The 26,387-nt window shown below is 56.4% G+C and overlaps 1 protein-coding gene across 2 annotated transcripts; it reads right to left on the minus strand.

Annotated features, from left to right (window-relative positions):
* On the minus strand, nucleotides 1-26,174 carry SEMA4G (semaphorin 4G). 2 transcript variants are annotated; one of them, XM_038757749.1, is made up of 15 exons: nucleotides 26,106-26,174; nucleotides 10,592-10,935; nucleotides 10,219-10,367; nucleotides 8,934-8,996; nucleotides 8,423-8,521; nucleotides 7,699-7,792; nucleotides 7,273-7,386; nucleotides 6,570-6,736; nucleotides 5,710-5,879; nucleotides 4,070-4,214; nucleotides 3,460-3,682; nucleotides 3,150-3,265; nucleotides 2,657-2,811; nucleotides 1,698-1,756; nucleotides 1-895 (listed from the first exon to the last, which is right to left on the minus strand). In XM_038757749.1, exons 2-15 carry the CDS (start codon nucleotides 10,710-10,712, stop codon nucleotides 18-20), a joined length of 2,553 nt encoding a protein of 850 aa, XP_038613677.1. In that variant the 5' UTR covers nucleotides 10,713-10,935; nucleotides 26,106-26,174; the 3' UTR covers nucleotides 1-17. The 2 variants fall into 2 exon arrangements, with proteins under 2 accessions (XP_038613677.1, XP_038613678.1); XM_038757750.1 differs by lacking the exon at nucleotides 26,106-26,174 and adding an exon at nucleotides 19,766-19,815.
* Nucleotides 26,175-26,387: the final 213 nt, after the last annotated feature.

Genomic DNA, 26,387 nt, shown 5'->3' on the forward strand with positions numbered 1-26,387 from the left:
GGGGAGGAGGGGGGGTCTCAGACGGAGCTTTCGTCCAGTTTGTCCACCAGCTGCGTGTGCTTGCGCTTCTCCAGGAACCTGTTGAGCTCCTCGGTTAAGGAGCTGAAGTGGGGCGGGGGCCCGTCCTCGCTCTGCCGCAGCAGCACGTAGCTGTTGCCGTTCATCTTGCGCAGCATGCTGGGCAGCGCCCCCAGCCCATTGGGCAACTCCGAGGGCGGCGGGGGCGGCGGCGGTGGGGGCGGGGACGGCTGGCGGGCTGGGGAGGGGGCCGGGGCCTCGCCGGGGATGATCTGCAGGCGGGCGGCGGGGTGGTCCGGGCCCAGCTCCCCCCCCGCCCCGGCCCCATCGCCGTCCGGCCCTGGGCTCTGGCCCGAGACCGTGTGCAGCTCCACGGGCAGGTGGCCCCCGGCCCAGGCCCGAGCTTGCCCCAGAACGGGCCTGAACTTGCCCCGGCGGCGGCGGCTCCGGCAGGCCACGTGCAACAGCACGGTGCCCAGCACCAGACACAGGGCCCCCAACGCCGCGATCGCCAGGATGTACGCCAACTTCACGTCGGCCGTCACACGGCCCGGGGAGACCGGGGCCGGGGCCGGCTCCTTGGGCAGGGGCCGGCGGCCGGGGGGTTCGGGGCGGACGGTCAGGGCGTAGGCCGCCAGCGGGGTGCGCAGCCCGTTCTCCTGGGCGTAGCAGCGGTACAGGCCGCTCTGCTCCGGCCGGCTGTCGGTCACCAGGAGCCCGTCCACCCCGACGCGGTAGCCCTCCTGCCCATCTGCCAGCGTCCGGCTCCCGTTGAGCTGCCACAGGGCCCAGGCCAGGTTGGACGGCTGGTCGCAGGCCAGCAGGACATCGTCGCCCCGGACCACGGTCCGGTTTTTCGGGGGCGGCCAGAGCGGGGCTGTGGGAGGAACGGTTGGTCCATCATGGACGTTCTCACGGTTGGGGCAGGGGAGGACCGAGGGGGAGGAGCTGTCAATCCCTCGTGGCCACGTGGTCCTGGGCAGGGGCTGGTGGACTCTAGGGTTGGGGCGGGGGGGTTCAGGGGGAGGCGGGGTGGGACATCCTGTCACTAGGCAGACTCCCTCGGCCTCTTCCCCGTCCGAGTGGAGAAGGGAACCCAGGATGATTTCGTGGTGACCCACCCATTCAATGTCAGACCACCTCACGCTGGTGTTGGAAGATGAGCGTGGTCTAAGTGGAAAGAGCCCATGGCTGGGAGCCGGAAGACTCATGTTCTAGTCCTGGCTCTGCCGGGTTTTTTTAATGGTATTCGTTAAGCACTTACTATGTGCTAGGCACTGTTCAAAGCACTGGGGTACACACAAGGTAATCAGGTGGGACACAGTCCGTGTCCCAAATGGGGCTCGCCATCTCAAAACCCCTTTTACAGATGAGGTAACAGGCACAGTGAAGTGAAGTGACTTGCCCAAGGTCACACAGCAGACAAGTGACAGGGCCGGGATAAGAAGCCAGGTCCTTCTTGATTCTCCGGCTCTTGCTCTATCCACTTGCCTGCTGGGTGACCTTGGGCAATTGCCTGAACTTCTCTGTGCCTCGGTTTCCTCATCCGTTCTCCCACCTAAACTGCGAGCCCCAAGTGGGAGTAGGCAGACACTGATACAGCGGGCCCCGCTTCCCATGGGGTGGGATGGGTTCCCCGCACACCCCTCCAGGGCAAGGCAGAAAGAGAGGAGCATTACCCATCTTGGCGCTCACACAGCCACGATTCCCGCGCTCCACATCTTGGGTCAGCCCCGCCCTGTGACGTTCAAACAGAGACGAGGTTGTGAGCAGATGGGGGCAAAAAAGGTGAACTGAGACCCGAACACAGGTGAACTGAGGCTTAAACACAGCCCCTGGGGTCCTTCTCCCCAGCCTGCAGTTGGGAACACTGAGCCCCGGAGCACAGGCTTGGCCTTTTCCCATGGAGTTGGATTTGAGAGGGCTGCCTTTGACTGATCTCCCCTCTCCCATCCCCACTGCCTACTCCAGACCCTCCTCGAGAGAGAGAGGAGAGAGAGACTCTCTCTCCTCTCTAATGCCCCAGAGCCCGCTCTGATATACACACACGCACGCATGCACACACTCCCCGGAACAGGGCTGACATACTGACTGAGGTTTCCTTCTCCACCTCCTCCCTCACCCCGATTTAGCATGAGGGAATCCCTGGCAATCGCTGGTGAGGCAGATGGACACTTTCAGTTGTGTAGGAAAGAGGAACAGTGGCCAACACTGACGACATACAGATCCAGTACACCTTTCCATCCCGTGTACAGGGTGTGTATGCACGCCTTGACTTGCCAGCTCCACCCTGAGCCCAGAGACCTCCCTGCGGACCCTCGTGGATGTGGGCCCCGCTCCCCAGCCCCCGACCCGTTATTGCTCTGGTTGACTTTGACCCTCGTGGTGTGGTGGGGAGGGAAGCAGACGGGCCGGGAGCTTGGTGGGCTGGAGAGGCTAAGCCACGCTGGCCTTCAAACCCCGAAGTCCTGAGGGTGGGCAGGAGCTGGGCAGGTTAACCAAACTCCAAAGAGGATAAGGCAGCACAGTAGTGGCGGAAACGGGAGATGTGAGCAGATATAGGTGTCCGGGTCGTCCAGACCCCTCACCCGCTTCAAGCCCCTGATGCCGACTGGCCATGCCCCATCTCTGCCGTTACCTGTCGGTCACGTTGGCCACATGGCGACACCGCTGCCCGTCCCAGGCGCAGTAGGGGTCACGGGCAAGGACGCAAGCGTAGCAGGAGTCGTAGCGGAAGCAGCTGGACAGGGGCAGCTGGAGGACCCCACTGGGCGCTCCCACGTACAGGCTGTGCTGTGGAGCCAGAGGGCCAGGGGGGCTGCTGGTCAGCCTGGGGGATGCCCACCTTCCACCCCGACAGCCCCCCAGCCTCCTCTCCTGCCCTGAACAACAAGCCAAATCCGACGTGTGAGGCCGGGCTCACCCGTGGGGTGGGAACTACTTCCCAGGAGCGCGATGGCTGCTGAACTGCTTTGTTGGGCAGACCACGGGGTAAGGTTCCACCAACAAGGGAGGGGCCCAGGAATGGGCTGGGGCGGGTGGGGGGGGGGTGCAGCGCCAAGAGGAAGAGAAGAGAGCACCAGGGCCCCTCCTGACTGACCACAGTCCCCGGGGCCCAAGCAGAGACTGACCTGGGCCAGGGAGATGACCAGGCCCTCCACAGGCTGGGGCTCCGGGAACGCCTGGATCTCCTCGATGATGTGCACCCCGGAACCCAGCACCACGGCCTTGTGGATCCAGCCGTCCCCTGGTCAAGGAAGGAGCGGGGGGGGTCAAGGTACCCCCCAGTCCCCAGGCTACCTCTCTGACCCCTCAGCTCCCACCCTTTAACCCCTGCAAGACGGCAGCCAGTGAAGGAGGCAGGGCCAAAGGGGGGTGGAGGGGAGGCTGGGGAGGGATGAAGGGAAGGAGAGAGGGGGGCGGGGAGGAGGTCGTGCCCACCTGTCCCCATAAAGAGCAGGTCGTAAGGCCAGCCATCCAACGCGTCCACCCGGGCCACGGCCAGCTGGGTGTAGAGCACGTTCCTCTTGAGAAGCAGCGGGCGCCCCCCGGCCGGCCCCACCTCTTGGGCCATCAGCGGGTGCAGCTTCACAAAGTCCAGCACGCTGTTGGGGAGGTCCTGCGACGAGTTGAAGCCACGACGCCGCAATCCATCTGTGATGCACTGTGGAGTTTGGCGGGGGTGTGGGAGGGAGAGAAATTTAACGCCACTGGGTTGGGTGGGTGGGGAGATTCCCGCCTTCCGCGAGCTCTCGGGTCTGTCCCACAGTCCCACCAGCCCAGGAGGTGGTTGCCACTGGGGCCCCAAGACACTCGGAGGAGCCAGGTGCGGGTCGCACTCCCAGAACTTGTCCCCTCTGTACCCCTATCACCCCTCTGGTCCTCCATTCTGGACTCCCATTCCCCTTGACCCTGAACCCCCTCCACCTCCTCGGGAATGAACCCTCCACCCCGTCGCCGGGGACCCCAAGCAGGTGCCCAGGGTAGACGGCCCCGCCCCACCCCTGCGGCCCAGGGCCCCAGCGCCTGGCTCCAGCAGCCCCGCACTCACAGATCCAGGCCGGGGCTCGGGCACCTTGCCATCGTAACGCCCCCATTTCCGGGAGGAGTCCTGGTACTCCATGTAGGGGCCAGCGAAGGCGGCCTGCACCTCCGTCAGGTTGTAGCGGCACACGGCTGAGGCCTCCACGCTTCTCCTGGGGAAATGGGACAGTGACTCACAGGGCGAGACAGGAAGGGCGGGTAGCAGGTGGGGCTCTAGTCACCTTAGGGTCACTCAGACCATGAACCCTTAATAATAATAATAATGGCATTTATTAAGCACTTACTATGTGCAATGCACTGTTCTAAGCGCTGGGGAGCTTACAAGGTGATCAGGTTGTCCCACCGGGGCCTCACGGTCTTAATCCCCATTTTACAGATGAGGTACCTGAGGCCCAGAGAAGTGAAGTGACTTGCCCAAAGTCACAAAGCTGACAAGTGGCAGGGTTGGAATTTGAACCCATGACTTCTGACTCCAAAGCCCGTGCTCTTTCCACTGAGCCACGCTGCTTCAGTCCCTCCTCCTCCCAGGACAGTTTGGGGATGGAGAGTTCCCTTTCTCTGGAAACTGTTTTTATTTGCTAATTCTGTTGAATTGTTCTCTCTCAAGTGATTAGTACAGTACTCTGCACTTAATAAGCACTCAATAAATACCACTGATTGACTGATATGGGAAAGGAGCAACTTCTCCTGGGTCCCCAAACTGGGTACCACCTCCTTTCTCATCCTGGCCAGCCAGCAGCTATTCCAGGGACCCTCACTGCCCTCCCCTTCTTTTATGGTATTTTTAAAGCACTTATTCTATGCCAGGCACTGTACTAAACGCCGGGGTAATAATAATAATGGCATTTATTAAGCGCTTACTATGTGCAAAGCACTGTTCTAAGCGCTGGGGGGGTTATAAGGTTATCTGGTTGTCCCAGGGGGCTCACAGTTTTAATCCCCATTTTACAGATGAGGGAACTGAGGCACAGAGAAGTGAAGTGCCTTGCCCAAAGTCACACAGCTGACAATTGGCGGAACCGGAATTTGAACCCACGACCTCTGACTCCAAAGCCCGGGCTCTTTCCACTGAGCCACGCTGCTTCTCAGCTAATCAGATAGGACATAGTCCATGTCCTATACGGGGCTCACCCCATTTTACAGATGAGGTATTTGAGCCACAAAGAAGTGAAAGTGCTGGGGGACACACCCTGGAGCCTCTCCAGACGAAGCTCCTGCTCGTTGTGGGGAGGGAATGCGTCTGTTTATTGTTATATTGTACTCTCCCAAGCGCTTAGTACAGTGCTTTGCTCATGATAAGTGCTCAATAAATACGATTGATTGAATGAAGTACAGGCCCTGCTGGGTCCCCAGATGGGAAGGTGTGGAGCCCACCGGGGAAAACTGAGCACAGGCCCCTCTCCCCTGGCCCAGCCTAGCACTCTTCCCCCTGAGATGTCCCCCACCCGCCTCTGCTGGGGGCTTCGCTGGGTCCCCTCCTCTCCACCTCTCCTCCCGCCTGACCGCCATCCCTCAAAGGCAATTGGGGTCCCTCCCTCACGCTGGGCTGGGTGATGAGTGGAGTCGACTGGGTCCCCCATAGTGCCCCAGCCTGGTCCATGCCCCATGGTCCCCGCCCCGTGGTTCCCACCCCGTGCCCTTCCTGACCACTGTGTGGAGAGGGTGAAGGTGGCGTAGAAGAGCGTGGAACGCCAGGCGCCGCCATCCAAACTGCAGACGGACTGCAGAGCCTCATAGAAGGGCACGTGGCACACCAGGCGGGCCTTCAGGAACGAGGTCCACTTCTTCTGCAGGATCTTCTTCCCGCCCAGGTCACCCTAGGTCCCAGTGGCAGAGGCGGGGGGCAGAGAGAGGGAGGAGAGATGCTAGGACGTGGGAGGAGGTGGTGGGTGAGAAAGCCCCACCCTGTCATCACCCTCATCTCTCGCCTGACGTTCTTCCTCCCAAGCCCCAACGGGCCACTCAGGGGAAGAAGCAGCTGACTCAGACTCACATAGTGGCTTCCAGAACCTCAGTTTCCCCTCCTGAGGGTCGGGAGAGGGTGGAGTAGTTGCACGGAGGGAGGAGGGCTCTGGGAGCAGAATGAGGGGCCAGAGGCAAAACTCAGAGAGGACAGAGAGGAGTTAGGTGGAACCCCGAGTTCCCAGAGGGAATTGTGACGAGGACTGAAGGAATTGTGGAAAAGCTGAGGGCTCCTACTCTCTCATTCTATGCCAAGCTGCCCTGGGAATTACCCAGCTGGCCTGCCTCGTCTCTTCCCTCAGACCTGCTGAAACCCCGCCACCCCAATCCCCACAGTCCCAAACTACCTGGCGGATTTGGTGTCTACAAGTGATCCACTCTGTCCCCAGCCTGGCCAGCAGCAAGAACCTCCAGTCCTCCCCTCGTGGGTTCTGCTCGTGGCTTCCTGGACCCTCACCCGCTTCCCTGGTCCAGATCCTCCTCCAGCCTGATCTTTGCCCACCCCGGGACCCCCTGACCCTCTATTCCACAGCACGCCTCCTCACCTTGCAGATGCGGGCCACACGGGCCACGCGGGCTGCCCGGCTCCGGTCAAAAATGCCCCCGCTCTCCTCCGCCGCCCGCTCCGTGAAGAAGTAGTAGAGCTTGTCATCATCCCCAACGGAGCTGCCCTGACTCTCCCGCACCAGGACGGAGGCCACAAACTCCGCATCTGGGGCCCGGGGGGAGGGAGAGACAGAGGGGGTAGGGTCGGGGTGGAGTGGGGGGCAGGGGAGGGAAGAGACGGCAAAGAGCCAAGGCTCAGGCAGGGCAGTTGACCCCGGCTGCCCCGTCAGGCTCTTGCCCCCTCGCCCCCTCCCACCAGTGCCACGGGCTGGCGACGGGCCTGTCCCTCCAGCTCTGAGCCCATCAATCCCCTCAGGGGGCTCCGGCTGCTCCCTCATGGCGAGGTGATGGGGGAGGGTTGGGCAGCCCACCCTACAGCTGAGAGAAAGAGGAAGTTTTTGCTATGGCCCTAGGCACAGCTCGGCTCCAGTCCAGCGCTGTGAGGACCCGAGGTTATTTCCCCAGGCCTCGGTATGTTCCAGCCCTGGGAAGTCCCTGACCGTGGGACTTTTGCACCCAGAGGACTCATTGCCATAACCACCTCTGGCCCCAAACTGGGCTTTCCTGCCCACTGCTCCCCCCCAACATCGGCCTGGCCACTGAGCCAGCGCCTGGGATCCCCTGTCCCCACTCCCGCCTTACCATTGAGCCAGTGCATGGGCGACTCCTCAGTCTTGAGGGCCCGGGGATGCAGGCTGCGCCGGATGTCAGGGAGGCTGCGGAATTCATACCGGGTGGCGGTGTACAGCCCCCCATCTGGTGGGTGGGAAGGCCAGTGTCAATGCCCGCTAGTCCCGGGGACTCTGCAGTTGGCTGGCCCCTGGAACCTGACACCACCCCCCCCTCCGCCCCCAGTGATCCTGGGGAGGGAAGGACCCCCCCACCCCCAAGCGTTGTCCCTGAGATCAGCGGCACTGGAGGCTACAGCTGGGGAGGGGGCAGGGTAGGGAGAGGTCAGGCTGGGCACAGAAAAGTCAGGCACAGAGGAGGAGAAATCGGGCTGGTGGGGAAGAGAAGTCAGGCTGAGAGGAGGAAATGGGGTGGAGGGAGGCCTCTTCAGCCACCCACCTACAATAAGCCCCGTGTAGCCTCGAGCAGGGTCATAGGGACACTTCTCCTTCCCCTCTTCAAAGCTGGAAGGTAAAGTAAACTTGTCAGCATCCTAGAGAGAGCAGAGAAGAGCACACTCACCCACGGCCAGGGGACGGAGAACACCCCCCACTCAGCTTTCCCGCCACACACGCATGCATGCACACACGCATAGACCTCCACCCCGCCGACCCCGGCAACCCCCTCACGCCCAAGCTCTGCCTCTTCCCATTCCAGCAAATTATTTGAGGTCCCCATGGAGTTGGGGGTGGTGGTGGGGGAGGAGATGGTGGTGAAGGAGTATGAGGAATGGCATTTCCTTAGTGCCCACTGTTGGGTGCAATGCACTGATTTAAGTGCTGGGAAAAGTACAGCAGAAGCCTGAGGCATATTCATTCCCAACCCACCAGGGGCTTAAACTTTCCAGGGGGCGACCCCCCCACCCCCCCTCGGGATACCCCCCTGTGCCCCCAGTGTGTCACGCAGGCAGAAACCCTTCTTTCTTAGACAACCAGAGATCCCGCAGGGCACAGGGGAGGGATGGGGCACTGGGGCTCTGCGGGTGGAGGGCTGCCCCGGGGTAGCTGAAGGAGGCTCTGGCCAGCTCCACTGCTGGCCACAGGTCCAGTGCAAGGTCTGGTGATCCGCCCTGGGCAGGGCTGGCCTCCTCAAGCTCTGAGGTCAGGGGTGGTGGGGCACTCACAATGACGGCACAGAGCGGGTGGAAGGCGTGGGTGCCGCACACATACAGGTGAGTCCCATTGAGCCGCTGCAGGAACCGGATGTGATTGAAACATTCTGTCTGGGGGTTTGGTGTGGGCGGAGGGGCGTCCAGTTGGGGTCGGGGGAGAAGAAAGAGGGGCGGGTGAGGCCGCCACCCAGGCTGGGGGCCTTCCCCATCAGCTCCCTGTCTCACCTCCACCCTCCACCCCATGCTTTAAGGTGCGCTGCTGATCTGACAGTCTGGGCCCTTTAAAAAAATTGGTGAGAGGGAGCACTGCCCGCCCAGGGCTCCTGCCTTCCGAAGGGGCCCCACACCCACTGAGAAGGGCTGCCCCACCTCCAACGTGTCCCTCACCCTCTCCTGCTGGTCCAGGCAGGGGCAGGGGCAGCCTGGAGTCAACAGGAAAGGGTGTCCTCTGGCTCACCCTCCACTGGCCCTGCCTCCAGGGGCTCCATGGGGAGGGGGGGAGACGGGGGTGTCTGGCACATACCTGGTTGTTTTTTCCCTTTTTGAGGCAGTCTTTCTGTGTCTCTGCCGACGCTTCCCAGCGGATCTGTGAGAAGAAGAGGATGGGCTGAGGCGGTTGGGAGCGGGAAAGGAGGGGGTGACTCCCTGGGGGTTCTGGCATCCCCTTCTCCTCCGCTGGGTTGGAGGTTCCCCCAGTTTCTCTCTGGGCTCTGGCCCCATGACAGAAAGAACTGGGACCCTTACAGCTCCCTTCGCCCCCATCAAGGAAACCTCAGCCGCTTCTGCGGTTACCAGACACGATTGCGGCCTCCCAGATCAGCGACGTCCCGGAAAGCAAGCAGGCCAAGCCACCCTCGCCCCCAGAATGGACTGAGGGGACCTGGGGATGTGTCTCACAATGGGAACCGTGCCCGCCCAGCCCAATCCTGCCACCTCCAGGCTCTGACCTTGGCCAGGGGCCCCTCCTGAGGTGGCAGGTGTGGTGCTTAGGGGCAAAGAGAAGAGGGGGCTTTAACAAATTACATGGCAGTTGGTGGGTTTCCTGAACCCATCTGAGAGTCATACTCTAGTACCAGGCTTACAGTCGGGAGGAGGGCATTCATTCTTCTGGAATCCTGCCTCCCACAGCCGGCACCCAGCCCTGACTGGTTCCCCCCTCCCTCTGGCCGAGCAGCCCAAGGTCAACTCTCTGCTTCTCCCACCCCTAATCCCTGGGATGCGGGCCCAGCAGGGAGCAAAGGGCTCCTCTTCTGGCCCAGGGCACCATCCCAGGTAGAAGGCGAAAGAGGAAAAGATGAGGAAAATGGAGTTGGAGAGGGCTGACGGAAGGACAGACAGTCTGCAACCCCAGCTAACCACTCCCCACTCAGGACACATCAGTTCCTTCTTTTCGGGTTGGGAGCAGTGGCCTGTAGGCGGGACAGACATTCGGCTGGGCTGTGGCTCTAGGCTGTTTTCAGGTGGAACGGGAGAGGAGAGCTGGTGTCAGGCAGGACTGGCCCACGGCCTGAGAGAGGACTGGAGGGAGCAGGGATGGGCCCAGCAGGGAGCAAAGTGGCAAGGGAGGTGGAGCACAGGGTGGGCAGGGCCACCTTGGGAAGGGCCTCAGACACCAGCCCTGGTCTTTTCTGAGCACCACCTGAATGAGACGCTGCCGGCACGGAGAATCTATTGAGTGCCCTTTTAGCAAACTGCATCTCCATCGACCTGGGGGATCCTGCGTGTCCGCTCCCAGAGGAGGAGGCAGGCTAGTGTTCGCCTAAAACCAGAGGGGGGCACAAAGGGGGCAGGGGGAACCCCTCACTGACCTCGCGGTGGGCGCCGTCGGCAATGTCACTGGAGTTAAGGGAGAAGAGGGCTCCGCGAGCCCCCACAAGCAGCAACCCGGCTGCCTCCTCCAGCAGGAGGGTTGAGTAGTTCAGGGTGCCGCCACCGAAGAGCCGGGTACCAGTCAGCTCTGCAGGGAAGGAGGAGGGGAGAAGACAGGTGGGGGTGGGGGGACGGAGGTGTGTGTATGTGTGCGTGTGTGTGTTTTGGGGGGTTGTGGACACTGTCCTGCCCTTTCCGCCCCTCCCTTCAAGCCACCCCTTTTGCCCAGTCCCAGTGCTTTGCCTTGAGGCCTGGTGGTGCCCCGGGGAGGGGCGGGTGCGAGGGGGCCCTCAGGGCCCAGGAAAATCTCACCTTCATGGGGGACGGTCATCCTCGGGGTGACGTCCAGGTCCACGGCCGACCTCCGGGGGGTCAGGCTCGCAGCAGTCGCTATCAGGAACCCCAGGAGCAGCGATCCCAAGCTCCCTGGCATCTTCCCGGGGCAGGGCCTCCTGGATCTTCAGAAGGAGCAAGGGACCCAGGGTCCCTCCTCCCCCCTTAAGGGGGAGGCTGTGCTGTTGCTGTTGCTTCCTGCTGCCTGAGGCCAGGACCGTCCAGGGGCCAGGGCAGCCTGGGCGGAGGGGGTAGCACCGAGCAACCGGGGTCACAGGGTCCCCCACGCCCGGTGGCGGTCCTGATGCCAGGCCATTGGAACTCTGGAAAACAAGCCAGGGAAAGAAGCACTGACCAAAAAACCCCACTTGCCAGCTGCCAATCTGGCTGATCTCAGCACTGGGCCAGGAGGGGGGAAACTGAGGCTGAAGGCAGCCCGGCCTCTGACCACACCAGTTCAACATGACCTTATGGATAGAATCGCCTGGGAGTCAGAAGGACCTGGGTTCTACTCCCTGATCCACGACTTGTCTGCTGGGAGACCTTGGGCAAGCCATTTCACTGTGCCTCAGTTCACATATCTGTCAAATGGGGATTCAGACTGTGAACCCCAGTGGACACGGGTTGTTTCCCATGTTTAGAGAAGCAGCGTGGCTCAGTGGAAAGGGCACGGGCTTTGGAGTCAGAGATCATGGGTTCAAATCCAGGCTCCGCCAATTGTCGGCTGTGTGACTTCGGGCAAGCCACTTAACTTCTCTGTGCCTCAGTTACCTCATCTGTAAAATGGGGATTAAAGACTGTGAGCCCCCCGTGGGACAACCTGATCACCCTGTAACCTCCCCAGCACTTAGAACAGTGCTTTGCACCTAGTAAGCACTTAATAAATGCCATCATTATTATTATTATTTCCAAATTGATTAGCTTGTATCTACCCCAGCGCTTAGAACGGTGCCTGGCACACTGTAAGCGCTTAACAAATACTATTATTATTACTATTATTCCCTGCCCTGTCTCAGTCCCTGGCCCTCCTGGGCTTCAGATAGCCGCTGGAACAGTCTGCATGGCTAAGCCGGGGCCAGCCTCAGTCTCCCTGCCCCACCTCCGGCCCCGCCCCCTCAGGGGACCAAGCTGAGCCCACTTTATCTGCCTGTTGGGCCGGACAGGCCAAGGATGAGCCTGTTGATGTTTGCTTCCTGAATAATTTTTACACAAACAGAACAGGATGGAAAGTTGAGCCGTTTGGCTCCAGGCACTTACTCCTTCTCACAGACTGTGGAGCCCACAGCCCCGCAAACTATCCAGCTGGTCCCATCAGGCCCAGAAACGTCCAACCTCCCGGACCCCATTTCTGAGCTGGGTCAGAGAGGTCATACTGTCCATCCCCCTGCCTTCCTTTCCCAGTGTCTCCTGTGTGTGCTCTGCGGGCGGAGGAAAACCTCCCACACCACCACTGCCACGCATCATATTTATTGAGCGCTTACTGTGCACAGTGTGCTTGGGAAAGTACAATATAATAACAATAAGCAAAAACATTACCTTCCCACAATGAGCTCTCAGTCTAGAGGGAGAGGCGGACATTCATATAAATAAATAAATGGCAGGTATGGGCATAATTGCTGTGGGGCTGGGAGGGGGGATGAATAATATTGATGGCATTTATTAAGCGCTTACTATGTGCAAACCACTGTTCTAAGCGCTAGGGTAGATACAAGGTAATCAAGTTGTCCCACGTGGGGCTCACAGACTTAATCCCCATTTTCCAGATGAGGTAACTGAGGCACAGAGAAGTTAAGTGACTTCAGACAGGCAGCTGACAAGTGGTGGAGCCGTAATTTGAACCCATGACCTCTGACTCCAATGCTTGGGCTCTTTCCGCTGAGCCACACTGCTTCTCTAATAATGAATAAGGGATGCAAGTCAGGGAGACACAGAAGGAGTGGGAGAAGGGGAAAGGGGGCTTATTCAGGGAAGGCCTCTTGGAAAAGATGTGCCATCGGTAAGGCTCTGAAGTGGGGGGAGCGTAACTATCGGATATGACGGGGAGGGCATTCTAGGCCAGAGGCAGGACATGGGCAAGGAACAGAGGAACAGTGAGGTTAGTAGTAGAGGAGCCAAGTGTGGGGACTGGGTTGTAGTAGGAGAGTAGGGAGGTGAGGTAGGAGGGGGTAGGAGTGGGATTGAGTGCTTTGAAGCCAATGGTGAGGAGTTTTTGTTTGATGTATCAGCTTTCCGCTTCCAGTTCTCCCACCTTTATAGGGCTTCAAACGCCTCCTCTGCCTGGGACTAGGTGGGTGATTCCCTAGAAGGCAGGAGACATGCGACTGAGCCACTGCTCCTGCTCAGGGTGGATTTGAAGATTGAGATGTCTGGCAGGAGGAGCTTGTATTTGACGGTGGTCTTTCCTAGATCTGTATGGGCTGGGTCGACCCCACCATGGCGCCAACTAGCCCAGTGCCCGGCTCCCAGGCCTCAGTTCCCCCACCTCCTATCACACCTGTGCGGCTGAGTCTCCAACCAGAGGTGAGAAGACGGCTCAAGTGCTAAATGCATCTGGGTCACGGAGTGAGAGAAGGGTAGGTAGGTGGGGATGTGTGTGTTCATTCAATTCAATCATACTTATTGACCGTGGAGCACTGTACTAAGGGCTTGGGGGGTGGGGGTGGGGTGATCTGAGAACTACTGCCTGGCCTCTCCCACAGCCCATGGAGGTGGGGAGGGGGATTTCAGTGAGGCCCAGGGAGAATTGATCACTTACTGGATGCAGGGCATTTGGTTAGGTGTCTGAGTGTCTTTTAGACTGTGAGCCCACTGTTGGGTAGGGACTGTCTCTATATGTTGCCAACTTGTACTTCCCAAGCGCTTAGTACAGTGCTCTGCACACAGTAAGCACTCAATAAATACGATTGATGATGATGATGATGATGAGAGTGTTATTACCAACTCTGTTGTACTGTACTGAACTCTCCCAAGCATGCAGTACAGTCCTCTGCACATAGTAAGTGTTCAATAAATACTATTGCTTGATACAATCGCAGTGAAAAATCAAGGCCCCAACCCCCAAGGACCTTCCAGGATACCCCCCACCCCACGGGCCTGGGAGTCTGAAGGTCATGGGTTTTAATTCCAGCTTGTCTGCTGTGGGACGTTGGGCAAGTCCCTTCACATCTCTGTGCCTCCGTTACCTCATCTGTAAAATGGGGATTGAGACTGTGAGCCCCACATGGGACAGGGACTACTCAATTTGCTGGTATCCACCCCAGTGCTTAGTATAGTGCCTGGCACATAGTAAGCGCTTAACAAATACCATTATTATTATTATGAAATCACCCCCCAGCCAGAGAAGACACCTTCAAAGTGCCCCCAGACCCATTTGCCTTAGTCTTTGTCTTAGACTGTGAGCTTGTTATGGGCAGGGAACATGCCTGCCAACTCCCAAGTGCTTAGTACAGTGCTCTGCACATAGTAAGCTCTCAATAAATACTGTTGATTGATTGACTGTCTCTGCCTGACTGGGGCCCTAAGCCCTCTGCCCACCCCCTACCCCCACTCCAGGTCCAGGACTGCTTCCCAGGAAAGAACAGAGAAGGGAGAGAGGTCATGGGAGATGCGGGGTGGGAGGTGGGGGGTCTCAAACCCCGGTGTCCTGCATCCCGGGCTGGTAGTCAGCTCTGAACCCCTGGAGTCAGGTGTATCCTCGTTCAGTCATGGTGCAGAGATCCCTGCCCATCCCACTCTCCGTCAGCAAACTCAGTGCCCAGATCAAGGAAGCTCGGATTTGGCTCACGTGATTTCTGGGAACAGGGACTGGGTCTCCCCCAAGGCGCTTCCGTCTGCTTCTCCCCCCTCTCTTCTCCATAATGAACAGCCTTGTTTAGCCATCAGCAGGAGAAGCACTATTTTACACACATACACAGCCCTGGGCCCTTCCTCTCCACCCACTCCCTGCTGCGTGGGCGGGCCAGGGCCAAGCTCACCTATTCTCCAACCCTGCCCCAAGGCAGGGGAATGCTGAGGTGGCCTCTGGAAAGGCCATAGACGCGGGCATTCCTTGACTCTCTCTCAACACAAACCCGCACTTTTCCCTCCATCTGCTCTGGGGCGGGTGGAAAAAGCAGAAAAGGGGAGTTTCCTGAAACTGATCTTCCCCAGAACCAGTGACCTGGAGGGACGGGAAGGGGAGGGCGAGAAAAGGGAGGGGAAAGAAGGCAGGAGGGGAGGGAGGGATACAGGAAGAGAGGGAAGGGTCAGTGGTTCCCATCCCCTCCCTGTCCACTCCACTATCCAAGCCTGCATCCCCAGCTGCTCCAGGGTCTGGAAAGAAAGCAGCTGCTCCCCCCACAGCTCTTTAATTAAGTTCTGAAAACATCCTCCCGACCCCCACTCTCCCAGAGTGGGCAGAGCAATGCCACCTCCTGCTGCCCACATTCCTCACACCCAGGCCACAAACGACCACAGGATCCCCCAGCCCCTCACCTGTCAGCCCCCCAACTCATCACTGCCCCTGAGGGTGCCCCCAAACAACCCGTCTCCCACAGAGCAGTCGGGGCTGACCTTGGGGCGGGGGTCTGGGGGCTCTCAAATCCCTTAGCCCAGAGAGCAACACTGGGAAGAAAGTGCAGGCACTTCCTCACCATAGGGGTAGCAGCCCTGAATCCCCCCACTCCCAACCTGGACCAGGGTCCCCAACCCCACCTTAAAGAGGGGTCAGTTCCCAGCCCTTGGCCCGGTCTCTTCCTGGGAAGCATTTCAACAGCGACATGGATTCCTGCTCCCTAAGGCCAATCACACAATTAGCTTTTTAAACCGGTTAATTTTCTACCCGGAGAGGAAGGGGAGGAGGGCGGGGGAGGTTATGCAAGCTTGGGCCCTGCGGGGGGGAGGAGGAGGAGGGAGGGTGAGGAAGGCGGGAGGACACAAGGTGATACAGAAACCCCCCCTTCTCCTGCCCTCTCTCCCCCCAGGGGGCTAAGGCGCCTTCCCCTCCCTGCCGAGTTGGAAGTGTTGGGTTGCGACAGTTTGGACTCTTCCCTCCCGACAGCGATGCCCTGCCTGCTGCTGCTCTTGTTCAATTGGTATTTTTGCTGAATTTGGACTGATATAATAAATAATAATGGCATTTATTAAGCGCTTACTATGTGCAAAGCACTGTTCTAAGCGCCGGGGAGGATACAGAGTGATTAGGCTGTCCCACGTGGGGCTCACAGACTTAATCCCCATTTTACAGATGAGAGAACTGAGGCACAGAGAAGTCAAGTCACTTGCCCAAAGTCACACAGCTGACAAGTGGTGGAACCGGGATTTGAACCCATGACCTCCGACTCCAAAGCCCGGGCTCTTTCCACTGAGCCACAGCTGCTTCTCTCCATGTGTCTCTCCCCCCCCCGCCCCAACCCTTCCACCTTTAGCCTCTGCACTCCGTGGGGGCCCGGACCTCTCCCCAGCTCCCAGAGCAGTTTTTTTCATATATGTTGCCAACTTTTACTTCCCAAGCGCTTAGTACAGTGCTCTGCACACAGTAACTGCTCAATAAATACGATTGATTGATTGCACGAATGACTAAGCAGCGTGACTTGATGGAAAGAGCACGGGCCTGGGTTCTAATCCCAGCTCCGCCACTTATCTGCTGTGTGACCTTGGGCAGGTCAATTCTCTGCCTCAGTCACCTCGTCTGCAAAATGAGGATTAATAATAATGGCATTTATTAAGCGCTTACTATGTGCAAAGCACTGTTCTAAGCACCGGGGTACATACAAGGTGATCAGTTTGTCCCACGGGGGGCTCACAGTCTTAATCCACATTTTACAGGTGAGGTAACTGAGGCACAGAGAAGTTAAGTGACTTGCCCAAAGTCACACAGCTGACAATTGGCAGAGCCGGGATTTGAACCTGTGACTTCCGACTCCAAAGCCCGTGCTCTTACCACTGAGCCACGCTTGAGCCATCAACAAAATGAGGTTTAAGCCGGAGCCACATCATCACTGCCATCATCATCGGTGCTATTTATTTAGTGCTTACTACGTGCACTGTACTACGCGTTTAGGAGAGTACAACACGGCAGGGCAGGAATTCCTCTCTACCTGGTTGGGGCCCTGGGCTATTCATCCGACAGTGGGGCGACCCCGCCCGCAAACGACCTTTGAATCCATTCCATTCCCTCCCTTCCTCCCGAGGGCTGGCTGCACTGCTCGGGTGCCCTGGGGCTGGGAGGGAGGAAGGGACAGAGACACAGTGAGAAAGGGAGGGTTGGGAGGGAGAGAGAGGCAGGAATAATAATAATAATAGTATTTGTTAAGTGCTTACTATGTGCCAAGCACTGTTCTAAGCGTTAGGGTGGATAGAAGGTAATCAGGTTGTCCCACAGTCTTAATCCCCGCCACTTGTCGGCTGTGTGACTCTGGGCAAGTCACTTAAACTTCTCCGTGCCTCAGTTCCCTCATCTGTAAAATGGGGATTAAGACCGTGAGTCCACATGGTTGCCGTGGATTTAACAAATACCACAAGGATCCACATCCACATCCAAATCCACAAGGATTACCTTGTATTCTCCCTTGGCACATAATAAGCACTTAAATACCATTATCATTAGTGGGCATTATTGCCCACTAATTATTATTGCCCCTAATTGCACCATTTGCACCAATTGGGCATTATTGCACCATTATTGCCCCTTATTATTATTATTATTAATAATACTAATAATAATGGTATTTAAGTGCTTACAATAATAATAATAAAGATGAGGTAACTGAGGCACAGAGAAGTTAAATGGCTTGCCCCAGGTCACACAGCAGACAAGTGGCAGAGCTGAGATGAATCACTTAACTTCTCTGTCCCTCAGTTACTGCACCTGTCAAATGGGGATTAAGACTGTGAGCCCCATGTGGGACAACCTGATAACCTTGTATCTATACCAGCGTTTAGAACAGTGTTTGGTGCAGAGTAAGCGCTTAGCAAATACCACCATTATTATTATTATTAGAACCCATGTCCTCTGACTCCCAACCCATGCTCTTTCCACTAAGCCACGCTGCTTCTCAGGGTAAGGAAAGGAGGGAGATGGGAAGAAGAGAGAGGCAGGCGGGGGATGAAGTGTCACTGGGGCAGTTTACCCCTCCTTTCTCTAGCAGAGTGCAACCGCAGAGTAAATAGGCCCAAGACCTTTGCCAAATCCCATTTCTGCTAAGGCTATAATCACGCCACCCTAACAGTCCAAGAGTGAGCAACCCCCACCCCATCACCCCCCATCACCAACCTCTCTCCCCTCAATCCCCGGGGGATTCACATACAAATTTGGGGAGGCAGAAGGGCAGAATCCATCAGGAGACCAAGATTCCCGTCAGGGTTCCACCACTTGCCTGCTGCGTGACGGACCGTGGGAAAGTCACTTTACTTCTCAGGGTCTTAAGTTTCCTCATTTGTAAGATGGGGATGAAACACTCGTTCTTCCATCCTTGAAGCCAGTGGACCCCATGTAGGACAGAGACTGCCTGATCTGATTCTCCTGCATTTACCCAGCTCTCAGCACAGTGCATGGCCCCTAATAATCCCCTCCATTATTACTATTATGATTATTATTATCATTCCTAGTCAGCTGCCTGGCCCTTCCTCATGGCTCTGCCCCCGGGGATGCTCATTGCTTAGATGCCTCTGGAGTTGGGAAAATGAGATGAGTTCATGGGAAATTCCAAGCTCTGGGGCAAGGACAGGCCGGGCCCGTGGGGCCCATGACGCAAGTGGGGCGGGAGGGAGAGGACAGTCGGGGCTGCCCGTGTCCGGGGGGTGTGGAGAGGGTGAAGCAAGAAAGGACAGGCCCCAGTGGAAGGTTATCCGATCTGTTCCCACTCCACTTCCTTTCCACAGAGGAGGCTCTTATTGCTCTGAAACTGGCCTCAGACCACCTGCCCAGACGGGCCGGGACGGACCCATCTGGACCCGGGCAGGTGACTTTGGGCCTGGGCCCCTCCAAGTGGCCTCTCTACCTCTTCAAGACATTTGTCCTTCCTACATCCCCCCTGGGAGAGATGGCTACCACTCCCCTGGCCACCACCATCCTGGATCCTTCCCACAAAAGGGGAGGAAGGGAAAGGGCTCCTTGAAAATGATCACTGCTGGAGGGGAGGACTAGTAATAATAATAATGATGATGGTACTTTTTAAAATGGTATTTGTTAAAGCCCTTACTACGGGTCAAACACTGTTCTAAGGACTGGGGCAGATACAAGTGAATTGGGTTTGGACAGAGTCCCTGTCCCACATGGGGCTCACAGTCTATGCAGGAGGGAGAACGGGAGAACTGAGGCAAGGAGAAGTTAAGTGACTTGCCCAAGGTCACACAACAAGCATTTGGCAGAGCCGGTATTAGAACCCAGGCCCGTCGGGCTCTTTCCACTGAGGCACACTGCTTCTCCGTGCAGTGCTGGGGAAGATACCAGAGAAGCAGCAGGGCCTAGTGAAAAGACCACAGTCCTGGGAGTCAGAGGACCTGGGTTTTAATCCTGTTCCTGCCATTTTCATGCTGGGTGACTTTGGGAAAGTCACTTAACTACTTTGTGCCTGTTTCCTCATCTGTAAAATGGGGATTAATTACCTGTTCTACCTCCCTTGTAAACCGTGAGCTCCATGTGGGACAGGAACCGTGTCTGGCTCGATTATCTTGTACCCATCCCAGTGCTTGGTAAAGACTAAGTGCTTAAGAACAGTGCTTTGCACATAGTAAGTGCTTAATAAATGCCATTAAAAAAAAAGAAATACAATTTTTATTAATCCTATTACCCAAGGTAATCAGATCGGCCCCATTCTCCACTGTCCCACTGGGGCTCACAGTCTGCCAACCCAGAATCATCATCATCATCATCAATCGTATTTATTGAGCACTTACTGTGTGCAGAGCACTGTACTAAGCGCTTGGGAAGTACAAGTTGGCAACATATAGAGACAGTCCCTACCCAGCAGTGGGCCAGAATGCCATTCTCTGTCTCATCACTGACTAAGCTGGGGCCTCCAGCCAGACTCCAGACCAAAACCCAGGAGGAACTGGACAGCTGTTTGGAGCCCAGGCCCCGGATGGGCAGTCCCTAGTCAGAGTTGGATGACTGGGAGGAAAGGCAGGGAGGGGGAAAAAATCACTCCACACACACTCACTGGGATCCCCCACCTCCAATCCACGGAAACTGCCCAGGCTCCAGCTTAGGGTCCCCTTGCTCCGGCTCCCCTGAAGATCCTCTGCCCAAGTCAGAAGAAGGTTCCCAAACCAACCGAGAGCCGCCCAACCCCCAGGGACCCAACATGAACCAGGCGAGATTCTGGTTCTGGAAGACCATCTCCCAGATGAGCATCTGTACTCAGGGCTGGCCTCAATGGGTCCTTCCAATCTCCAGACCTCAGTTTCCCTTCTGTGACACGATATGGTTCCCCGGGAAGCCGGCCACTGGTGGAAGATGTCCATCCTCTTCCTGCCAGGCAGTAGGCACTCAATCACTTTGCCCCCTCATACCTCGCCGCTCTCCTACAAGCCAGTCTGCACACTTTGTCCTCTAAAGCCAACCTACTCGCAGTACTTCAATTTCATCCAATCACCACGGCCCCTCGCCCACGTCCTGTCTCTGGCCTGGAACACCATCCCTCTTCTTATCGGACAATTACTCTCCCCACCTTCAAAGCCTTATTGAAAGCACATCTCCTATAGTAAGCGCTCAATAAATACGATTGATTGATTGATTGATTGATCTCCTCCAAGAAGCCTTCTGCCAGTAAGCCGTCATTTCCTCTTTCCACACTCCCTTCTGCATTCATTCATTCAATCAATCGTATTTATTGAGCGCTTACTGTGTGCAGAGCACTGTACTAAGCTCTTGGGAAGTACAAGTTGGCAGCACATAGAGACGGTCCCTACCCAACAGCGGGCTCACAGTCTATAATCTCCCTTGCACTTGGATTTGCAGTCTTAGAGGTCATGGGTTCTAATCCCGGCTCCACCAATTTTCAGCTGTGTGACTTTGGGCAAGTCACTTAACTTCTCTGTGCCTCAGTTACCTCATTTGTAAAATGGGGATTAAGACTGTGAGCCCCACGTGGGACAACTTGATTACCTTGTATCTACTCCGGTGCTTAGAATAGTGCTTGGCACATAGTAAGCGTTTAACAAATACCACCATTATTATTATTATTATTACCCCTCCCTCAGCCCTACAGCACTTAAGTCCACGTCCATAATTCATTTACTTATTTTAATGTCTGTCTCCCCCTCTAAACTGTAAGCTTGTTGTAGGCAGGGAACATGTCTACAAATCTGTTATATCATTGTATTGTACTCTCCCAAGGGCTTAGTACAGTGCTCTGCACACAGTAAGTGCTTAATAAACTTGATTGACTAAGTACAATTCCTAGATGGGTGGCAAACCTTGCTGCCTATCTCCACCCATTCTACCCTGGAATTCACCATAGCCATATCTCTGGTCTCCTTGGGTCCCTCCCTGGACCTTCCCCCTCCCCGAATCCCTCCTCAGACACCAGAGCCCCCTCTATTCAGGGATGCTACACTGAAGGGGAAGAAGTAGCGTCTGGCGTAGGTGAAGGGGGGGGTCCCCCATCCACAAAGCAAACTGGCACTGGGCTCAGCTCCCATGAGTGCCAGACTGCCAGGCAGCTTGGGCACAGATTCTATCTCCCACACACTGTTTGTTTACTTCACAAGGGGCCCAGCAAGCTGCTGTTTGCTTAAGATTGAAGAGTGTGGGGAGAGGCAGGAGCGGGAACAGGAGTATGGAGCCCCAAAGAGGAAGCTCGGTGACATCCACCCTAGCTGCCAGGCAGGGGAGAGGTCAGGGGGCAATAGGTAGCTGGGGGCTCGAGGATCAGATCGGGTGGGACTGACCTCAGGAGCCCACAAAGTTGAGGTATCCCCAGGACTGTCCCCCCAAGGTGCCTGGACACCCCGGACCTCCCATTCACACACAGGTAAACACACACCTAGGTGGTTCAAGCCTAGGGACCTACAGGGATCACCCCAAGACAGATGAGCCCCACACTCCCTGTATCCCAAAACATGGATTGGGGGACATGGGGGACCCGCTCCCTGCCAGGGGAGCAGCTGGGGAAAGCCTCTAGATCTCAGAAGGGCCAGGGCTGGTCCCACTGCACAGACACCTGGCTCCATCCCAGAACTTCCTCCGATCACTCTAAGCCTCAGTTTCCCACCAAACTATGCCCTCAGCTCCTACTCCCTGAGCCAGCTGGGTCTGGGCACCGGGGCAATGCAGCTTAGGACCCCAGACTTTGCTCAAGGGGTCCTGAACTTGAGGGATTCCTGTAGGCCAGGGTCAGCGGAGGGCAACGTGGCCAGCCCTGGGCAGAATGGCTTGGCAATGTCTGGGCACCAGCAAAGCAGACAGTGGGGGCCAGGCCCTGGACTTCGGGACGGGTTGGGGTTAGGCTAGGCCCTGGGCTTGCAGGGGACGTTAGGGTTAGGCTGGTTGAGGGGCAGGGGGTGGTTAGGTTAGGCCCTGGGTTTTATGGGAATAAGAGGACAACCTGGGGAAATCGTACCCCACCAGCTCAACTCTGACGGATGAATCAGGGAGGTTTATTAGCTCCAATCCTTCCTCCCTGTGACACCCACTCCCCCTTAACCCCCCCCCCCCCCCCCCCCCGACATCCTGACGAAAAACCTGAATCTGGGTCACCACCCAGATCTGGGATGAGAACACAGGAATGAGCCAACAGCACCTGGGCTCCATTTCTCCACGCTCCTCCCCTCCCTCCTCGCGCCCCGCTGCCAGTTTGCTCTGCGTCCCTCTCCTTGTCCCTCGTTTCTCGGGCAGAGGTGGCACAGTTGGAACCCGCAGGCCCTGGGGAGGAGCGACAGGGTGAGGAGGGCTGGGGGTGGGGAGGAGGAGTAAGAGGAGTGTTGTTGCTCCTCTCACAAGAATGGGAACAAAGGAAAGTGGAGAAATAGGCTAGGCAGGATGGCACAGTTAGCCAAGTCCAAAGGGGCTGGCGTTTGCTTTCTTCCTGCCTTTCAAAAACGGTAACGGCATGAGAAGAGGAAGGGAAGGAGGAGGAAGATGGGATGGCAAGGAGGGGCAGGCCTGGGGGCAGGAATGGGCTGAGGAGGGTAAAAGGGCAGATCCGCTATCCAGATCCTCAGCTGGAGTTCAGATTTGGGACCTCAAATTTCCATGATCAAAGGCGGCCTCCAGGCTCCTTCCCCATCCACCCAGCAGTGGACGAGCTACAGCCTCGGGAGAGTTGGGACTTTGGGAGTCTTTAAGCTCCTTCTGGGCAGGGAATGTGTCTGTTTTTTGTTCTATTGTACTCTCCCAAGCGTTTCGTACAGTGTTTGGCACACAGTGGGCGCTGAATAAAGACGACTGAATGAGTCGGGGGGGGGGGGGGGGGTGATGATGACAACGACAACGCCCGCACACACACTCCGGTGGGAGGAAAGAGGAAACCAAGTCTGAGGGGGTCAGGGGATGGGATCACAAAGAAAAAAGCTGATCTGAAAATACAACTGAAGCATCCATCGCCCAGCCTAGATCTCAGACCGGACCTCACTGCCCTTTGGAAAGGACAGGCAGGGGGAAGGGCAGCCACCCCTGCCTCTGTTCAGACCCATTCACTCCATGGTATTTACTGAGCGCTTACTGTGTGCACAGCACTGTACTAGCGCTTGGGAGGGTACAAAATAACAATAAACAGACACAAGACTGTGAGCCCACCTTCTAAACTGTGAGCCCACTCTTCTAGACTGTGAGCCCACTGTTGGGTAGGGACCGTCTCTATATGTTGCCAACTTGTACATCCCAAGCCCTACACAGTAAGAGCTCAATCATCATCATCATCATCATCAATCGTATTTATTGAGCACTTACTACGTGCAGAGCACTGTACTAAGCGCTTGGGAAGTACAAATTGGCAACATATAGAGACAGTCCCTACCCAACAGTGGGCTCACAGTCTAAAAGGGGGAGACAGAGAACAAAACCAAACATACTAACAAAATAAAATAAATAGAATAGATATGTACAAATAAAATGAATAAATAAATAGAGTAATAAATATGTACAAACATATATACATATATACAGGTGCTGTGGGGAAGGGAAGGAGGTAAGATGGGGGGATGGAGATACGATTGATTGATTGATCGATAACACAATCCCTCTCCTCCAAATCATCCTATTTCCCAATCAATCAGTGGTATTTACTGAGTACTTACTGGGTGCAGAATCCTGTACTAAACACTTGGGAGAGGACAATCGAGTTGGGTAGGCACGGTCCCTGACCCCTGGGGTTCATCCCTGCAAGGGGGGTGGGGGGGAACCTGGAAAAGGACCCTTGGGGGTTCATCCCATCCACACAGTCCTGGGATTACCCCCAGGAAGGAGATGGCCCAGACAACTCACTCCCCTATTTCCTGAGGATGGGAGGTGCAGGAGACAGATTCCTGGAGGGGGAAAAGGAGGCAGGCTGGCTGGCAGCTTGGCAGATGGCTGCCTTTTGTCTCTGCCATCCAACCCTGTGTCAGAAGCCTTAAGAATTCAGACTGACTCCGGGCTCGCAGGACCAAATTTCCACTGGTGCCCAGTCAGTGCCCACCCTGCCCCAGCTCGGCCCGCGCCCGCGATGGGATGACGGAAGCAAACCCCTGACCCTGCCCTCTGGACACAGGTTCCACCCAACTGGACTCTGATCGGGAACCCCATTTCACCGGCAACTTGCATCTTCCTCGATAAATTTAATTTCCCTCGCCAGCGGGTCGGCCGGGGGCTTCGGGAGAAGAAGCTAAAAGGGAGCAGAGCTGGAAAAGTTGGGTGGGGGAAGGAACCTGACCCAGGACCCCGCTAAAAGTGGGGTCATGAGGGTGGTCCATTCTTTCATTCATTCAATCGTATTTATTGAGCGCTTACTGTGTGCGGAGCACTGTACTAAGCGCTTGTACATATCTATTCTATTTATTTTATTCTGTTAGTATGTTTGGTTTTGTTCTCTGTCTCCCCCTTTTAGACTGTGAGCCCACTGTTGGGTAGGGACTGTCTCTATATGTTACCAACTTGTACTTCCCAAGCGCTTAGTACAGTGCTCTGCACACAGTAAGCGCTCAATAAATACGATTGATTGATTGATTGACAAGTCGGCAACATATAGAGACGGTCCCTACCCTACAACGGGCAAACAGTCTAGAAGGGGGAGACAGACAACAAAGCAAAACATGTAGGCAGGTGTCAAAATCGTCAGAACAAATTCATTCATTCAATAGCATTTATTGAGCACTTACTGTGTGCAGAGCACTGTACTAAGCGCTTGGGAAGTCCAAGTTGGCAACATACAGAGACGGTCCCTACCCAACAGCGGGCTCACAGTCGAGAGGGGGGAGACAGACAACAAAACATTCATTAATTCAATCGTACAAACAGAATTAAAGCTCTATGCACATCATTAACAAAATAAATATGATGGGTCCACCATCCCATTGCTCAGTCATTCTAGACTGTGAGCCCGTTGTGGGCAGGGACTGTCTCTACTGCTGAACTGTACTTTCCAAGCGCTCAGTACACAGTAAGCGCTCAATCATATTTGTTGAGCGCTGTGTGCAGAGCCCTGTACTGAGCGCTTGGGAGAGTCCAATACGACAATAACCATTCATTCATTCATTCGTATTTACTGAGCTGTGTGCAGAGCACTGTACTGAGCGCTTGGGAGAGTCCAATACGACAATAACCATTCATTCATTCATTCGTATTTACTGAGCTGTGTGCAGAGCACTGTACTGAGCGCTTGGGAGAGTCCAATACGACAATAACCATTCATTCATTCAATCGTATTTACTGAGCTGTGTGCAGAGCACTGTACTGAGCGCTTGGGAGAGTCCAATACGACAATAACCATTCATTCATTCAATCGTATTTACTGGGCTGTGTGCAGAGCACTGTACTGAGCGCTTGGGAGAGTCCAATACGACAATAATCATTCATTCATTCATTAATTCAATCGTATTTACTGAGGTGTGCAGAGCACTGTACTGAGCGCTTGGGAGAGTCCAATACGACAATAAGCATTCATTCAAACGTATTTACTGAGCTGTGTGCAGAGTACTGTACTGAGCGCTTGGGAGAGTCCAATACGACAATAACCATTCATTCATTCATTCGTATTTACTGAGCTGTGTGCAGAGCACCGTACTGAGCGCTTGGGAGAGTCCAATACGACAATAACCATTCATTCACTCATTCATTCAAACGTATCTACTGAGCTGTGTGCAGAGCACTGTACTGAGCGCTTGGGAGAGTCCAATACGACAATAAGCAGATATCTATATCTACCCTGTCCATAAGGAGCTAAGTAAGATTCCGAGGCGGCCAGAGGCCGGGTGAGGAACCCAGGCAGGCAGAACTGTCACCCGTCCCAAACAGAGCGCCCACCCGGGGCGTCTCCCCCAGCCCACCCGGAGAGCTCCCCGGAAACCGGCTGGAAAGTTCGTCCTCGTGTCTAACCTGAATCCCGCGGGCTCCCACACTTCTTTCCGGGCTGCGGGCGCGGGCCGGGCGGCCCCGTTAAGCGGTTAGAAAGCAGGCGGCGGGGCCTACAGGGGGTTCCGCGGCTGGCGGGGGGGGGGGGGGGGGAGGAGGCGGTAATAACGGGATGGCGGGGGGGGGGGGCGGGAGGGGCGGGAGAGAGGGGAGGGGGCGCGCTCCCGCTGCCCCCGGCCCGGCGACCTTACCGCTCCGGCTCCGCGCGCACGCGCGCCCGTGCACGCGCCCGCTCCCAGCCGCCGC

The sequence above is a fragment of the Tachyglossus aculeatus genome, chromosome 16, assembly GCF_015852505.1.
Source record: "Tachyglossus aculeatus isolate mTacAcu1 chromosome 16, mTacAcu1.pri, whole genome shotgun sequence".
NCBI lineage: Eukaryota > Metazoa > Chordata > Mammalia > Monotremata > Tachyglossidae > Tachyglossus > Tachyglossus aculeatus.